We start from the raw sequence: 19,173 nt of genomic DNA, 5'->3' as shown, positions 1-19,173 counted from the left end.
TGCACTATTAGACTCGCCAATGTGTCATCCAAGAAACGCAAGGCCTTTGTTGTGATGATTGGTGAAGCTACTATCCAGGCTGGTCCTGTTCCTATCTCAATGCTGCAGGAATGGGGTATCAACTGTGGTGTTGCTCCTAGCGAGCTCACTGAAGACGCACTGATGCAGGCGCCCAATGATCAGGTTGCCAATGACGACGCCACTGCATGATCCATTCTCTGAAGAGCCCACAGTCTTTTGCTTCATATCTTATCGTACTATTGCTTGGTTAAGTTCAAACTTTCTTGTGTGTTGTGGGGTAATCCATCCGTTGAACCCTATCCTTGTTCACTCCCATCTGGAGATGTTTAGGTGTTTTAGAAACCTCTATGTCAGTTTATGGATGTTGTTTATCTATCTCCTCTTCCATGCTTTGTTCTGTCTGGATGTGCTAGCCATATCTAGCTTCATTTTATTTCACTTCTGGTTACCCAATGAATACACGTAATTGGCACATCTTATGTTGAAATGTATGTGGTATCAATGAGACAGAGAAGTGAGACGTTGTTCGTGATAAGATTGAAGAAAGCGCCAGATCTATAATATGTCTTCAGGAGACAAAGCATGAGTTATTTGATGCTTCCTATATCAGAAACTTTGCTCCTCGGCGCTCTGATTGCTTTGATTTCATCCCCTCATTGGGAGCCTCGGGAGGTATTCTGGTACTTTGGAATAGTGCTATCTTTTCAGGGACAGTACTTGATAAGCAACGTTTTGGCATGACTGTGAATTTCACCTCTGTACATAATAATGATTATTGGAAGCTAACCACAGTTTATGGCCCATGTGATGAGCCTGCACGCTCAAAATTTGTTAATTGGTTTCATGGTCATGACATTGATGATTCTATGAATTGGATATTCTTGGGTGATTTTAATTTCTACAGAAACCTTGCAGATACTCACATCTTCAATGATGCCATCGGTCACCTGGGCTTAGTTGAACTACCTTTAAAAGGACGTGACTTTACATGGAGTAACATGCTATCCGAACCTCTTTTAGAGCTACTTGATTGGTTTTTTACATCCCCCAATTGGACAATTGATTTCCCAATACTGAAGTGCTCCCCATGGCAAAGATCACTTCAGATCACATCCCCTCCAAGATCATAATCAGTACCAACATTCTGAGAGCGAATCTGTTCCGTTTTGAGAATTTCTGGGTAGAGCAAGATGATTTCCTCGACATAGTGTTAGACTGCTGGAATATTACACCCATCCTCAATGATGCAGCCCGGAATATTTCCTCTAAGTTCAAAGCACTCAGAGCTAGTTTGAAACACTAGAGTAAACATCTATCAAATTTGGGTCTATTGATTAGTAACTGCAACTAGGTTATCTGCTTCATTGATGCCCTAGAGGATAGATGTGAGCTCTATAATCTAGAAGCTAACCTCAGATATGCAGTCAAGCGACAACTCTAGAAGTGGCGACGGTATAAAAATTTGTATTGGAAGAAACGTTTCACAATCAACAGGATTAAACTTGGGGATGAATGCACAAAATTCTTCCATGGTATGGCAACTATTTCATATAGGAAAAATGCCATTTCCCAGATTATGAATGAGCATGGCGTTTGGATTCAGGATCATGAGAGTAAAGTAGGGTTGCTATGGACTGCTTTCAGAAACCATATGGGTGCCACATCCTCTCCTACCATGCTTTTTGACCTCACCAGCATGATCACACAGGTGGACGGCCTAGATGCCTTGGTGAGCCCAATCTCGCATGATGAAGTTGACTCAGTGGTCAAGCATATGTCAAATGACAAAAGCACCTGGACCTGACGGTTTCAATAGTCTATTCCTAAAGAAGTGCTGGCAGTTTATCAAAGGTGACTTCTACTCACTATGCTCTGATTTCTACTCAGATCTGGTCAACCTTGAGTGCATCAACACCTCTTATATCACCCTAGTGCCAAAAAAGAATAGCCTAGAGATAGTAAATGAATTTTGGCCTATATCTCTAATGAACATTTCATTGAAGGTGATCACTAAAATCTTAGCTGAGAGATTGCAAGCAGTCATACTGTGAATTGTCCTTCCCAACCAATATGGTTTCATTCGGTCACGTACGATACAGGATTGCTTAGCATGGAGTTATGAGTATATCCATCAGTGCCACTAGTCAAAACGGGAGATAATCATACTCAAGTTAGATTTCGAGAAAGTGTTTGACACAGTGGAACACTCTACCATCATCCAAGTTATGAGGCATTTGGGATTTCTAGAAAGATGGTTGACTTGGGTACAAACAATCCTCTCTTCTAGCTTCTCGGCAGTGTTATTGAATGGTGTTCCTGGGAAATTTTTCAAATGCAAGAGAGGTGTCTGGCAGGGGGACCCATTATCACCTCTCCTCTTCGTGCTTGCGGCTGAGCTTCTGCAAATTTTGGTTAACCGGGCTGCATCCATGGATCTACTCACCACACCAATTCCCCAACCTATGGCAGATTTCCCTATAGTGCAATATGCGGATGACACGCTACTGCTACTACAAGCTGATGCCAGACAACTCTTCTTCCTCAAGGCCCTTTTGCACAACTTTGCAATCTCAACAGGTCTCCATGTGAATTACAGAAAGTCACATATGTACCCTATCAATATTACTTAAGAGAAGTTGTCTCATCTTGCGGCTACGTTTGGATGTGATGTGGGCTCAATGTTGTTCACCTATTTGGGGCTACCCATGGGCACAATCAAGCCAAACTTTGAAGACCTGACCCCAATGATGGATAGAGTGGAAAGAAGGCTCTCAGCATGCTTCACTTGGCTGTCCTACTCAGGTAGACTAGAAATGGTCAACTCTGCGATCACACCCATTACCACCTATGTAATGTGCACTATCAAGCTGCCAAAAGGGGTGATCGACAACATTGACCAAGCAAGGAAGCAGTGCCTATGGAGAGGCAATGATGCTGAATGCAAAAAGGTGGTAACCTGGTTGCTTGGGAAATAGTTATGAAACCAAAGGAGAAAGGTGGACTAGGTGTTTGAACCTAAGACTGCAAAATGATGCCCTGCTCATGAAACACCTAAGTAAGTTCTATAATAAGGCCGACATTCCCTGGGTGCATTTGACTTGGAATAAATACTACTCCACCAAAGTACCACATGTTGCTAGAGAATCGGGCTCCTTCTGGTGAAAGGATGTGCTCAGACTCAACATCATTTTCAGAGGTGTTGTCAGGTGTGAATTAGGCAATGGCTCCTCCATCTGCTTCTGGGATGATCTATGGACATATTTGTTGCTATCTCAAACATATCCAAGATTGGCCTCTTTTGCCAGAATAGGGGTGCTTCAGTGCTGGAAATCATGGAGGCTGTTGATCTTGATAGCTTGTTCCTACTACCTCTATCACAGTAGGCTTTCGAAGAGCTTGAAACTCTACAAGCTTAGTTGCAAGATATACCATATGATGAAGATGTAGTGGATCGATGGATTCCTGCTTGGGGCAACACATATACATCACGGTGTTTCTATTCTCAGGTATTCAAGAATATGGATGCACATCCGATCTTCAAGATCATTTGGAAGTCTAGATGCACCCCGTGTGTCAAATTCTTTGCTTGGCTGGTTTGCCTCAACACCAAGACTATGATGTGTAGAAGACATCTCGATGTCCAGGGCACTGATATATGCATCATGTGTGACAGTGGAGAAGAGGAGACCATCGACCATCTGTTCTTTGAATGCACGTTTGCAAAAGAATGGTGGGTGACTATACATGTCAACTAGGACACATCACTACCTCTTCTGGACAGGTACACCCAAACTCAAGGCGCTCACAACATACCTTTCTTCACAGAAGCAACTCTGATAGCAGCTTGGGAGCTGTGGAAAGTGTGCAATGACAGGATCTTCTAGAGAAGAGACCCAACCCCTAGTATTTGGTTATCGAATTTCAAGAATCAATGTAAACTTTAGTCTGTTCATTTTAAGGAAGACCTTAGGTCAACCTTCTATGTTTGGCTTGATGTTCTTAGCTAGATTTGTATGTAAGACCCTCTCTCCTATTTTAAATTAATTAAAAAGTTGCTGACTGTGGGGATCTCCCCCACAGTCTTTTGGGTCAAAAAAAGGTGCTGACTATATGGTTCTCATCTACAGTGCATGTCAGCACTAGCGCCTACACCACTACTACAAAACGATTTGTAGCAACGTCTTTTTTTAGGGGCGACTCTATATTGAGCCGCCCCTACAAATGGTGGCCAAATAAGTCGCCCCTACAAAAGGTGGCCAAATGAGCGGGCTACTGGTGTTATGATGTGGTAGAACTACCCAAAATAACATATTTACGGAGGCGCTCGTCTTCCACCGGACACTAAGCACCCCGAAAGCAGGCTACATCGGGCGGGTTCCGTCGAGCACACCCCAAAGGAGAGCCCGAATAATCCACATTTTTTTTTCCAAGGATCCAATAATGAGTACGAGTTACAATACTTAGTCCATTTCATACATAGTAGAGAGACTCAATTGATTTGAGTTCGCTTCTATGTGATTATAGTTCTGAAAGTTAAGTAATAAAGTTAATGAATCTTAAGAACAAGCAAATCAAGTGAATGACGTAAAAGCCCACTATAATCACTCTGTATACTTCTATGCTAGCATGATATCCTTATGCACTGCAATTTATTTGTATGAATTGACAAATCACATCTAATTCTCAATATTGGTCCATGCTTTCTTTTTCACATCTGACCTGGGCATATTTTCCCACTTTGATTCAGGTATTTCAAGGGTCCTGAACTCCTTGTTGATTTACAAGACTATGATTATTCTTTGGACATGTGGAGTCTTGGTTGCATGTTTGCTGGAATGGTATGTATGACTGTAAAAATGCTGTCCTTATGTTAATACTATTGGACACAATCACACAAACATTTTGTCAGTTGGTGGTTGGTAACTCATTTTTTAATATGATTGCTGACTGATGTCTGCAGATATTTCGCAAGGAACCATTCTTTTATGGCCATGACAACCATGACCAACTTGTGAAGATTGCAAAGGTAAGCATTAGTTTGATTGTTCATTCCACATGTTTCTGGGATAAAGTAGATGTTTTGGTATGAACCTTAGTATGCAATCCGTGGTTTGATTGTTTGTTTAGAACTAAGGGTTCAAATTATATGCATTTTTCTTCTCTGATGTTAGACTCTATTCTTTTGCTATTATAATTATCAACGGTTCCTTAGTAGTTGATGTTCTTTAAGAAAGTATATGATCGCTTTTTTCACCTGATGAAACTGCACCCGTGTTTGGTATGTTTGTAGGTTTATTATGTGTTCCGTATGTGATTTATGTGATATAATTATCCATATCAAAGTTGTTTAAAGCTTATGGAACAACCTACCATCATAGAAATGAGTTCAGTTAAAGGTCCGTAGCAGATAAACGACACAGCACTAGATCAACTCCTACTCTATCTCAACATGAAGCATTGAAATTACTGTTGAACTTTGAAACATTGAAATTAAACTCACAGCAAAGTCATGTCTGCATGTTTATAGCAAGTTAGTAACTAGTCTCTTGTTTCCTTTGGCCTGCGTAATGTGATATGGAGTCTTTGCACCAGACCTTAATATTGCAAAGCTATAATGTTAATATATTGTACCTCATGCTTAATGCAGCACTTAGCATCTGCCTAAGCTCATAGATAGCAAGTCACCGATTTGTGTGTACTTATACTACGAATAACTGAAAAATCCTCAGGAAGTTCTAAAGAGCTTGCTGTGCTTGTTTATTTGATGCTTATCTGATAAGCAGCAATAGGCGTGAGACATTAAACACAAGACAGTCTGGTGTAGTATCTAATTCTGTCACCCTCCCATTATTTTTCAGGTCCTTGGAACAGATGGGCTGAATGCTTATCAGAACGAGTATCACATTAAGCTTGCTTGGTCTTTTTGTGATATAGATATATGTTTTGTTGTCATAATACGAGTGTTTGTTATTATTGTGATTCTTGTACTATAGAAGATGTTTAGAAACTTTTGGCTAAACAATCTTGTTTGGGCCACAATATTACATTCAAGTTTGACAGGATACTTGATCATGTGTTTTACTCGTCACAGGATGATTTTGGGGAGCACGTGTTGGTAATTTGAATTTTTTTTTGCAAAAAAATGCACTGTAGGGGCGGTTGGTACTGTAGCCGCCCCTACAAACAGGTTTTATTGGGCCGGCTGGTACTGTAGCCGCCCCTACAAATCAATTTGTAGGGGCGGCTGGTATCGATTTATAGGGGTATAAATCAATTTATAGGGATACAAATCGATTTGTAGGGGCAGCTGATAACATCAACCGCCTCTATAAATTGATTTGTAAGGATGGTCTGAGAACCGCCCCCTACAAATGCATGATTTATAGAGACGGTATGATAGGGGCGGCTGGCCGAGCCGCCTCTACAAACCATCGCCAGCCGCCCCTACAAATGCTTTTTGTAGTAGTGAATTTCAGGATTGGCAAGTGCTCCTACTTCAATGGCTTCTATGACAAGTGGGCAGCAATCCTCTCATCAAGAGCTACGATGTAATATGAACAGATCGATAGAATGCATTATTCTTAATGAAAGTTTATATTTAGTATGAGCAAATAGTGCACACTAAAAGTTTGCAATAAATACATGCCTTGCATTGCTCGAAACATACAAACTACACACAAATACAAAATGGATCCGAGCCTCTTAAGCAAAATAGATCTCCAAAGCATAATGTTTTGACATAGCTAATAGAAAATTAAGCATGTATTAAAGAGTATTTGAGATAGATACGAAAATTGCAAGGACGTCGCACCCGTTGTGATATCAAAACTCAAATAGAACTGCAGCTTAAGCACTTGTGCTGTGCATGTGAATTGCGGCCACAAGATTTGAAGCCATATGAGTGCATCTAGCACCACACTAAAAACTGAATGTACTTTCAGAAATGTAGCATTAACGACCATAATTTTTAGACTAAAGGCCTTGGCCCTGCTTATATTGAAAGCACATAGAGTCTGCTGGGGATACCAGCTTACAAGGTAGCACAATTCAACATTCAGAAAAGTTTAAAAGACATCAACAGGTGCCGCAAGCAAGCACCAGAAACAAGCTACTAGATAAAGAGAAAAAACGATGGATTAACGACTATAATCGATGACATACATTGCAAACGGATTTAGTGGTTCTATACATTTGCACTCGCACTTAAGATTTGCCCAAAGTAGTGCAAGTTCACATATATAAAACAAGATGGCAGGTGGCACAACCCATTAGTTGCAAGTATTCCTAATGCATGAGAAATCAAAATATTTATGTCCTGATACAGTGGATCGAAGTGACATAGATGCCATCACTGCAACAAAATCAGCCAGGGGAGATCACAGCCAGTCACGGAAATCCATAATATCCCTAAGGTCAAGGTCATCACAAAAATAATGGTACTGAGGATGGTAGGGCATCTCCCAGCTATTATAGTGAAGGTAATCTCTTAGACCATGATCAGTTATCCCAAATTCATCATCATTTCTCCATTCATAATCCTCGTCGTTATAATATTCTTCAGCCGAGCCATATGGAAGGGTCAGGTTCTTCACTTTCGCACATTTTCCCCTTAGTTCTGCATCCATCTCACCTCCAAAACAAACCGTAATGTAGAGAGATTCAAGTACAGGACAATGATCAAGTATGGCTGCCAATCCTTCAACAGTGAGGTCACAGTTCAACAGTTCTAAGGAGAGTAGCTCACACATAGTTGTAAATATCCCATTGATCTTTTCCCTGATCTCCTCATCGGCAAAATAATTTTCATCAATACTGAACCTGACTCTGAGTTTCCTGAGAAGGGGGCAAGCTTGGCACACAGATTCAAGCAAATTCTCAGTGCCAATGCTAAGCAACGAGGGAGATACTTCAAGATCCTCGAGGAGCGAGAGATTCTTGAGCACTACAACAAGCACTTGGTTGGGTCCATCGAAACATGAGAGATGGAGGCTTTTCAAAGAGGGTGCTCTGTAATAAGGAACAATGCCAAAAATTAGACAACCTATATATATAGTCAACTAAATATGACAGTAATATTAGAAACTTCAACATTATTGCGTTCACAACAAGAACCTAACATAGCTATATCCAATCTTAACAACAATATAATATAACCAGTTAGGCTAAAACGTCATGGATATTACTTGGAAGAGACCATAATATCAGCGTTAACTCGGTAGCTAGAAAGATAAACCACCTAGCACTACTGTGAATGAAACAGCCTGAACTGCCCCCAAAAATTATCCAAAACAGTGTAATCTACAAATTACAGAACAGTGACATGTCGATTGACAGTCATACTAAGCTAACATAACTCAGCAGTAAAACTGATCCATCATCTATGCAAAATCAACTTCTAAACTTCTGCAGTTCAAGTTGAATATACAATATAGCTGATTCGACCTTTTAACTGAACATTTATCAATGTTTAGAAGCACAACGATGAGTCCAGTCCAAATTTCATCACATAGAAAGATATTTCATACAACCTATTAGAAAAATTTAAAAACTTAGATGCTATATTCAAACGAGTCATTATACTGAAAAAAACACAAGTGACTCAGGGGTCACGAGAGCAGACCAGATACCTTTCCACCAGATATGGCAGCATGTCATCGTCGCAGGATCCCGAGAAGGATTCACACTGCCCCGCGCCACGGTCGAGCGCGGCACACGCCACCGCGCGCCCGACGGGGGACAATGTCGAAACTGTGCCCATGTCGATGCTGCGCCACAGCAGGGGCTCATCGACGGCGACGCGCCGCCACATCGTGCACACGAGCTCCGCGCCCTGCATGATCTCGCAGGGCCCAAGCTTGAGGAAGACGGTTAACAGGATGTCCTGAGGCAGCGCCGCCCAGTCCCTCGCCTCACTGGGCGCTGATGAAGGCGAGGGAGGTTCGCGGCGTCGGGAGGACGGCATAGCTGCGGTCTGTGAAATCTTCGGCAGACGAAAACGTTGGTGTGCTCTGTGGAGAACAATTTCGCTGCCGCCTGCAGTTTTTATTGACGCTTGAGCTGCATGCATTGATGCACAGGTGCAGAAGTCGAAGGGTCCCGTTGTGGAATTTAATAGACCAACCTCTAGCATTCTACTGCACATCAAAATTTGCAGCAGCTCTATCATCATTAATGCACAAATGCATTCTAATTCATTCATTGCTGGCGTACTTATCTATGTTAGAGCAAGTACAACAAGCCAACTCAGCTTGGCTTATAGACAAGACATATCAGCGTGTTCGTACGTGGTGGAGCCTGAGGAGTAGAGGAGAAGATGAAGATAAGGTGGGTCCTACGTAAAAAAAAAATATTTTTGCAACAGAAGAAGAGACTAGTAGGCCCTATTCGCTTGGCTTATAAGCCGTACTTTTTTAGTTAACGAACAATGTTTTTCTCTCACAACAAATCAGCCAACAGTACTTTCAGCCATGACTTATCAGCCAAGCGAACAGGGCATAGCTTATTGTATACTTTGTCTATTAGATTTCATTGCTGCTTATGTGGCTCGGCTTAAAGACAAGCTTACTGGACATACTCTTAGTTCATGGTTAATCTACCTCGTTTACTACATAGCATGAAGAAGTCAAAACCGGCAATTTCACGAGCTTCTAGTTCATTTTGAAAGAAAAGATAAAAATGGCTTATCGCTACTGTGCACAGATGAGCCAGACAGAGCTGCTCGAAGCTCTACCAAAGAGGATCTTACAAGCAAAACAATGTGAACCATAAACATCATGTTCGAAAATACGCATGTGAGGATGATAACCGAGATATATTTTTAACAAGGTTCGGTCATTTGTCTATGTCCCTGAGGCATGACGATGTGTGTTCTTCCATATAAAATAAAGTTGTCGGCATCCAGTCGGGCACTCCCATTGCCTTGCCTCGGCACTACCCAAACCAGCCATAAAGATGTCTTTGTAAGATTGTTTGGAATGGCTCAAGCACTTGAGGCAGCCGGTGATACCAATATATAGGATTGTATGATACAAGCATAGTTTCATGGTAATAACAGATGCCACCTCGTATTTATGGCCCCTAAGTATATATTTCACACCCAAACTCTACTCTAGTCCTCAACACAGCTCAAGTCTGATTCACTACTAAAAAAAAGCTCTATAGAGCCGCCTCTAGAAATCGTTTTATAGAGGCGATTGGAAATAAAGCTACCTCTAAAAATGTTGGCATTTGTAGAGGTGGCTGAAAACAGCAGTTGCCTCTACAAGGCGGCTCAGTTCGGACTCATTTGTAGAGGCTGTAGATTGAGCCGCTTCAATACAAAAAAGCTTTTGTTGCTAAAAATCATTTGTGTAGTAGTGATTGTAACTAAACTGTACACATATTCGACAATATCTTACCAAATTCCCGAGGTTAGCAACTATACACGCTGCCTTGAAGCCATCCATGCACGAACTTCCTATGCTCCTTAAGCCATGTCCTCACCCAAGCAAACACTTAGAACAGCTCCATGATTGATCCCGTGGTCATCTTTAGGATAGAACAATGTCATAGTTACATTGCCATCTATGATAGCGCCTTCCACACAACACTACCCTTTAGCTTTGTATTGGTGTGCACTTGACTTCTAACTAACCATGATTTTCTTGCTTGAATGCATGACTCAACCTTAAGGTTTTCTTATCATAACCTGCCCATGATATGTTGCAATAGGACCAAATTGCATATAATTCACCTCTGTCGGGAGTCATTGCAGGGCACTACTTAACGCTTGTCTAATAGATCTCAGACAACTATGTATCTTTGTCTCATTATCCCTCATACAAAAGATATAAATAGGGATATCTCTGTTCCCTCAACCAAACATAAATATGGAACGATCCTGTCTCAGAAAACTGAAATGGATCCATCTCATCACTTCATGTCTCCAAACCAAACACAACTGAGATGATGGTTGTTGTGTCCAACAATATTCTAGAATCCTAACGAAACCTTGTAGAAGGGTAAAAGTGTTAAGTGTAGGAGGACACCCCTATATAAATACACCCCTTCACTGTACATCAAACAAAAACCTTGTGAAAAAGGTGCTAGTGTAGTCGAATGCCCCTGTATAAATACCCTTTCCTGCACTGTACGCGATCACTGATACAATGAAATAAATTCTGACATGTGACTTTGAATCATCGTTCGTGACACAACCACCACTAACCATGACCACTAACCAGGATTCCGTTCGTTGAATTTAAAGACTTCAGTTGCATGCCCACAAACAAACAATGGATTCTTTTTTTAGAAAACATGGGAGTTACTCTGGACCTCACATGTGTTCAGTTCAGTATGAGATCTCACAATTTGTTAAATCTTCAACGAGTGATAAATCGTGGCAGGTCAGGACATCCGCGTGTCCCCGGCCAGTGAGGGCATCGCGCGTGTCCTCCAGGCTCCGGTTTAATGTTATGAGGGTTTGTATTCTGCTTTTCTTATGGTCTATTTAAAATATCATTTCAAGCAAAATGTTTGTCACATCTTTCAGTAAGAGACTAAAATTAAAAGTTTAGATCGTGCATACTTACAATACAACACACATGAGGCAAGAATCTAATGACAAGGCATCCGCAAAATGCGGAAGCATGAACAGGATCCGCAATTGATGCAGAGGATCATTAAGCTTGGAACAGGGAAAGAAAAAAAGCAACAGCAAGGTGAACCACAGGAGTTTACCTGAGCGATCGAAGAACAAGGCAAACACGCCATAATGTCGACTATCAATGATTAAGATTCTGAACCATGGTGGGAAATGTCCAATATTGACTGAGAGGCATCCGTTTTTGTGTTGGAACAACACTTGCAACATAGTAGGCAGGACAAATTCCAACAAAATCAACACATTATTGTTGCACAGTCATTGGGAAAGCAAACAAATAAAGCAAAACACAGTGACATGAATTCAAAAGTAAAAACATGACAAACTTAAGGTAAAAGTTCCACTATTTACTTATAACGATTAAGGCCATCCTGTGAACACAATTGATATCATTCATATAGTAAAACAGTAGCCATTATTGCAGCCAGGATCACTAAGGAGCACAAAAACTGATTTGATGTTGTTCAAGGATAATCCATAATTTATATAACTAAGTTCATCAACAAAATATTGATAGCGATGATGGTTTGCAATCTCCCAGTTTTCATAATATCGACTCAGTCACTGTTTAAAGTTTTAAAATTCATCTTCAGAGCCTTCATCTTCTTCATTTTCTTCTTCATCTTCATCTGAGCTAAAAGGAAGATTCAGGTTCTTCACTCTAGCACATTTCGCCTGCAGCTCTGCATCCATGCTATCCGCACAAAAGCCAGTGATGTGAAGTGATTCTAGTAGAGGGCAATTGTCGAGGATAGCAGCCAGTGCAGAACGACTGAAGATATAGTTAGACAACTCTAAGGAGCGTAACTCGCACATCAATGGAGTCCTATATATGTCTCCATCATATTGCTCCTCAAGACAAGCCTCCCCAAAAGAGTAGTCAGAAGGCATAGTGAAGCTTATTTTGAGATTCTTGAGAAGCGGACGAGCTTTGCATACAGATCGAAACAACCTGTCAGAAGCGCTAATATGTTTATATGGGGGTGAAATTTCAAGATCTTCAAGGAGAGGGAGCTGCTTGATGGCTTCAATCAATACTTCATAGGATGTGTCCATGTCACATGATAGATGAATATGGAGCATTTTCAAAGAGGGTGACCTGGAGGAGTGAATGCCCCCAAATTAGATTCCACGATGCGGAGATTGAACCTCCTAGAGTTCAACATTAACTCGATTCATGAACACAATGGTAACCAACTGTGTAAGTATTGCAAGCAACAAATACTAGATGATCAAGTGGACTTATTATGCCATGTACTATGTATCTAGATATAAGTGTATATCTAAGTACATTACAAAAGCTATGTATCTAGAAAAGCCAAAATGTCTTATAATTTGGAATGGAGGGAGTAATTAATAACAATTTACAAGTCATGCAAGAGAGTATGAAACACAAGAATACAAGAACCCTTGCAATTTTTATTGAATGGCATTTGTCTAGCATTGTGATTTTCCTCTCAAAAACTATGTGCGGTGCTCATCATTTGGTGCTAGCATAGAAAACCTTAGTAGAGTAACAACTGATAAAACTTCTATGATTGCAAGATCTTTCATGAAGAAGCATACGGTAAAAACAATGCCACCATCTAGAAAATGTAAAAAAGATGTTCATGATTGAAGAATTTGCTACAAGCAATATACATAAAACATGAGTTATTGATCAATTATACGACAACATTAGATAAAAAAAGATGGTTCTATAGATAAACCTTTCAGCCAGATAGAGCAGCGACTCATCGTCCCAAGGCCCTGAGAATGCTTCACACAGCCCTGCACTGCGGTCCACAGCATCACGCACAGCAATTTCAATGGATGACCATTCTGGGACTCTTGTGATATGAATATGGCGCCAAAGCTCAGGCTCCTCGACCGTGACACACCGCCATGCCTTGCACACAGCCTCTGCCCCCCACATGATCTCGCAGGACCCCAACCTCAGAAAGATGTTGAGCAGCACATCGTCAGGCAGTGCCGACCAGTCTCTCACCTCACCAAGGACAGATGACTCTGAGGGAGGATTCTTGCAGTGGCGACGGCGGCTGCTGCTGGAGATGTCCATTGTGATCTGCAAATCTTAGATGACAGAAAACAAAGGAGGTGAATATCGCTGTAGATGTCTGGTTTTTATGGACATACACGGTCCTGCAGCTTTATTAGAAAGCCCACAAGTATTGTTCTGAGTAACAAACTCTTTAAAATCTGCAATTTGTCAGACAAAAGATAAAATATGCACTTGTTATTATAAGTGCACGGTCCATTCGATTGTGCCAATCTAGAGGACAAATTACTGTGGATTTTTAAGCAGAGGGGCACCACTGAAAGCGTGGTGTAGAAAACCATTGCCATTCCATCCTAGGAACATCCAAGTTCAGTCTTCTATTTTTCAAAAAATAAGAGTACAGTCTTCTACTCCCTCCATTCCAATTTATAAGACATTTTGGCTTTTCTAGATACATTACTTTTATTATGTATCTAGACATAGTGTATATATAAGTGCATAGCAAAACTTATGTATCTCGAAAAGCTAAAATGTCTTATAATTTAGAATGGAGGGAGTACTATCATAGTTAATTTGGCAACAATAAACTGAAACGAGTTAGCATGTCATTGCGCACATCACACCATCACGGATAGCATGTGTATTGTGAAACTTACAAGCAAACAAGTTTAATGCAGAACACAAACATGCTAATTACTAGTAATAAAAACAGAGAGGAAATGCAAACAGTGAGACAATGCAAGGTAGGAGCATGAGGTACTAACCAGCCATGGGGTTAAGTTTGATTCATGTGCACTGTAGAGATCATGGACACATCAGAAGCTGCTATATACAGTATGTACCACAAGTATCTTGGTGCACAAAACATACTTATTTTTTCAAACAATCATTGGGAATGAACAATCTAATAGTTTAATTCTCTTAAACAGCTGCACTATAGAGATCATGGACACATCAGAAGCTGCTATATACAGTTTGTTCCACAAGTATCTTGGTGCACGAATCATACTTAAACAAATCAACAAAGTGGCTTAGCATTTATTTTTGCACGTGCACACATAAATCGTAACCCAAAGAGTTATCGTTAGATGACCCAACGTAGCCTTACAAAATCGATATCTAAAACCATGTTTAATTTAATACATTTAGCAATCCAATTAAGCAGACCGCATTCACGGTGCGCACAAGAAGTAAACCAAAGCACTGATATAAGAGAAATGTTTTTCTTCTCACCTTGAAGACTTCCTTGCTCAGCGGCACAGACGCGGATCTCCTCCTTCCCTTATATCCTTCAAGCTTCCCTTCCACGGCGACACGTACCACGTACGCGGACCTCCTTTTTCCTGATGACCCTTCCCAGCAACAATGGCGGCACGATCCAGCTCCTTGCCCTCCTTCCCGCCGATCGCAACTCCCTGTCTCTCCGGACGCAGCTCCTCCTTCTAGTCCAAGGTTCTAGGCGGCGGCGAGCGGGTCTGTCATCTATGGCGGCTCTAGGGTCTCGGCGGCGGCGGTAGGGTAGGATTTGGACTTCGGAATGGTAGAGGATTGGGGGCAACAACGGCGGTGTGGCCGTGTGGGGTTGGGCCGGCAGCGTTGGAGTTGGGGTGGTGTAGCCGTGTGGGGCCCGGGAGCGGCGTGACGGAAACGACGGGGATTGGGAACGGTGGCCGCGTGCGGGTGCGGGTGTGGTGGCAAATTTCATGCAGGGTTTTTTTGAGACCGAGGTGCTCGCGTCCCGGCGGAAACGTTCGCAGGCCCACGCAGCCTGGGTTTTTCTTGACCCGTACGAGCATTCCACCCCGTCGTAGCGTCCGCGCGTCTAGAGGACTCGCATCGTACTCACAGGGCCTGTTCCGCTGATATTAAAGTCGGCTGGTTTCGACTGATTCAATAGTATTTTGGGAGGAAAAATAAACTGAAGTAGACTGACTCAGCTGAAAAGTAGTTCATGCGGACAGGCCCACAGCTCACCCCGTTCGCCCCACTCCGCACTCGCACCCCACCCTCATCGCGCCTCGATCATCGGCCTAGAGCGCACCCCGTCCGTCGGCCCCCAGCTCGTCACGCGCCCATTCCCCGGTGCTCACGCCGTGCCACCATCACTCCCCGCGCTGAACAATATGAAAGATGTGCAGCATGAAATACTTGAATGCAACATATGTATGCATATATAGAACATACACTTGCAACATACATGTGAAACTTATACAACATTCGGATGAAACATTTGCAACTTGCAACATGAAAACACTTACTGCAACATAAAGACTGAAACAGCTGAAACATTTGGAACATATTGTTGCACCATATGTGTAAAACATATGCAACATTCAGATCAGAACACTTGCAACATACGTCTGGAACAGATGAAACATTTTGAGCAAACCTATAAAACATTTGCAATATGCCACTGAAACACTTACAACATATGCAATCCCCCGATCTACTTTTGCAACATCCATATAAAACAATTGCAACATACCTCAGAAACGTCTAAAACACTTGAAACATGCGCTTACAACATGCGCTTTCATCACATCATCTCCTTGCTGAGGTCGCACATCGCGGTGGCCATGGCGTCGGCAGCGGCCACGACCTTTTGGTGGGTAACGATGGCGTTGGCAGCACCTCGGCACGTGTAGGGGACGGGGCATGGTGCGCAGCAACGGGCCGCGCGGCGCGTAGCTAGCTGGAGCAGGCTCGGCGGGGGTTGGAGCGTAACGCTGGATGGAGGGCGCGATAGGGAAGACGGCAGCCTCGAGCGCACGCCGCAAAGCAGCACGCGATGGGCGAGAGCAATCGGGAGATATTTTTGAGAGAAGAGACGAGAGATGCAGAGAGTAAGCATTACCTTTTTTTCAGATGGCGTGGACTGGAAACGGGAGCACTGCAGCAGTACATTTTATTTATCATCACACCAGTACATTTTAGAAAAAATATTAGTCCCTGCTTTCCAAAATAAATCTTCCTCTCACATTTAAAATAGTTAATTAATCTCAACTATAACTAAATTTGAAGAAAATAGTATCAAAATCTGTATTTCCAAATAGGTTTAGTATGAAAACATATGACATGATTAAATAGTATCAAAGACTTTTAACCTTGACTAAAAAGATACAAAATATTTGTGATACTAGATAAGTATCATTAGATTAAGAGAGTACTAATAAAATTGTTTAACTCCTTGAAATATAAGATGAAGACTCATTTTGGGATGAAAAGAGTACTAAATTATAATTTGTAAGTCCAAATAAATAAGTACCAAAAAAATATTTTCATATATTGCAACCGAAAAACATATAACATAAGAACATATGTTCAAATTTGAACGTGTGTTATATCATATAAAAAATAATATTTTGATCCTGATCTATGCAACATTCTATTTGTAGCCAATAATCTACAAGTTCAAATAAATAACTGTCAAATATATTTTCTAGAGAGTTTAATAAAAAACTAATATGCTGTTTTAGATATTGATGCATTTTTATATATAAACTTAATCAACTTTTTTTTAAATGGCTTAGCATAAAGACAAAAAAAAAATAGAATTTAGAATGGATGTAAAATTACGTTTTAGTATTCCTCTTCATTACGATTTAGTATTCCTCTTCATTCATTACAATTACGTTTCTTATAGGTAGAAGAAAGCCTTCAAATGTAGATTTTACATTTGTTGATGGATGTAAAATTAATACTATATCAAAAGTACTTTGGGCATATATAAATCTATCTGGTCCAAATTGTGTACAATAAATAGTAAACGCGCACATAATTTAGGCCGCTGGCCCGCACGCCACCCGCGCGTCCGCCACCTCAGGTCCGCGTGTCCGCCCGCGCTTGAAGGCCGCACGCCGTCGACAGCACATGACCCGTGCCTCGCCTGCCCGCACATACGCCGCATGCATCTGTCCTAGCGCCGGTGGTCACCCAGACCCCAGCGGCCACCGCCTAAGCCGCCGCCGGCTGCTCCGGCCGTGGCACCCACCTCCATCGGAAGATGCTAGTGCCTAGCGAAGGTCCGCACTAGCTCCTAGGCGTTTCATCGGAGCTGGAGGAGGATCCTGCGATGCTTGCATGCAAGCTGTTTGAAATTTGCGGCAGCCGCCCCACCTCCCCGTCTGTAAGATCCTCCTCCACCACCCCTGCTGATCTGCTATGCCATTGTCACCATGGGGTCCTGCTCTGACCTCATCGCCTGTCTGGATTTCTCCCATGGGCGAGCCTTTGAAGAAGAGGTGGATCACCGTTTTGGTACCCTGGAACACTATCCTTCCCCTTCGTCCGATGGATCTTTTTTTTTTCTGCTGGCCACTTTTCGCCGCTTCCTGTTTCGATTGATGGAGGATTCAGTCTCCCTGGCCCTCCAATCGTGTTAGGGTGGTCATGCAGCGGGTTTTCATGTTCAATTCTTAAGCATGAACCACTTTCGTTTCTCTGTCTCTTGCAAGCAAGTTGGTTTTCACGTGTATCGCCTTCGTCTGGTAATCTCTTCCCAATTTGATGTTTACTTTCATCTTTGGAATAATGGTATGCCCAACTGGGAACGTGCACTACGTAAAAAACGATTTTTAGCAACGGGTTGAATTTTTTGTAGGGGCGGCTGGTGATGGAGCCGCCCCTACAGTGCCGTGCTCAGGTGCCCAGACACCAGCCGCCCCTACAAATGGAACAGTAGGGGCGGCTAGTGATACGAGCCACCCCTACAAATAGGTCTGATTTGTAGGAGCGGCTCACTCACCAGCCGCCCCCAACGTTTCTATTTGTAGGGGCGGCTAGTGATTGAGCCGCCCCTACAAATGGCCCCCGTATAAATAGCTCTGATTTGTAGGGTCGGCTCAATCACCAGCCGCCCCTACAAATGGCCCACATATAAAACAACTGCAACACCTTCTTCCTCCCCGGGTCACTCACTCCAACCCATGAAAGAAAGGTGGGGAGGCCTTGGGCACCTCCCAAAAATTGCTTTACTAGGGGGGAAGGTTTTGGTCTCAAATCCTTTGGTGGAGAGGTTGTAGAAGGTAAGAAAATGCTATTCCACACTTTTTTTTGTAGTTTTAATGGTTGGTTAGTGAGTAATTAAAGTTTTGTTTTTCTCTCTCTTCTATGGTGCTTCAGCTACTTATGAAGCAAATTAGACCCAAGTTTCAAATGTACTAGGGTAAATTAGGGAGGGGAACAAGATCATACCCTTATTTGGTCCATGTTTCTTGATTTTAGTGAACAATTAGTTAGTTTTATGCATGTTTCATGTGCATGTAGATCTAGATCTAGGGTTTGGTTTTTTTATTAATTTCGTTTTTGTAATTTTGGACTAAGGTTTGTATGAAAGATATTGGGTAAAGTATAATTGTTGCTAATTGTTGTCTTTAAAATTGTTTATTGTAATCAATAAATATATATTTTAATTAATTATGGATAAATGGGCCATTAATTAATTTTCCTCTACCATGGTGTGTTTGTATGCTTCATGTAATTATATTAGATTTATATCCATATATATCTGAAG

The 19,173-nt window shown here is 41.9% G+C and overlaps 1 protein-coding gene across 1 annotated transcript; it reads right to left on the bottom strand.

Annotated features, from left to right (window-relative positions):
• Positions 1–7,177: 7,177 nt before the first annotated feature.
• Positions 7,178–9,222, bottom strand: LOC136502264 (putative F-box/LRR-repeat protein 9). Its single transcript, XM_066497726.1, has 2 exons — positions 8,649–9,222; positions 7,178–8,028 (listed from the first exon to the last, which is right to left on the bottom strand). The coding sequence occupies exons 1-2, from the start codon at positions 9,218–9,220 to the stop codon at positions 7,398–7,400; spliced, it is 1,203 nt and encodes a 400-aa protein (XP_066353823.1). The 5' UTR covers positions 9,221–9,222; the 3' UTR covers positions 7,178–7,397.
• Positions 9,223–19,173: the final 9,951 nt, after the last annotated feature.

Source organism: Miscanthus floridulus, chromosome 13 (genome assembly GCF_019320115.1).
Source record: "Miscanthus floridulus cultivar M001 chromosome 13, ASM1932011v1, whole genome shotgun sequence".
NCBI classification, from domain to species: domain Eukaryota; kingdom Viridiplantae; phylum Streptophyta; class Magnoliopsida; order Poales; family Poaceae; genus Miscanthus; species Miscanthus floridulus.
Note: the sequence above shows the minus strand (reverse complement) of the source record. Positions and strands in the feature narration are given on the sequence as shown.

Bases quoted from the DNA above. Each gene is read 5' to 3' on its own strand.
- LOC136502264 (XM_066497726.1), bottom strand. From the start codon at position 9,220: ATGAATGAATTAGAATGCATTTGTGCATTAATGATGATAGAGCTGCTG. The intron at 8,029-8,648 runs GTATCTGGTCTG...TCCTTATTACAG, and splicing joins CTGCCATATCTGGTGGAAAG to AGCACCCTCTTTGAAAAGCC.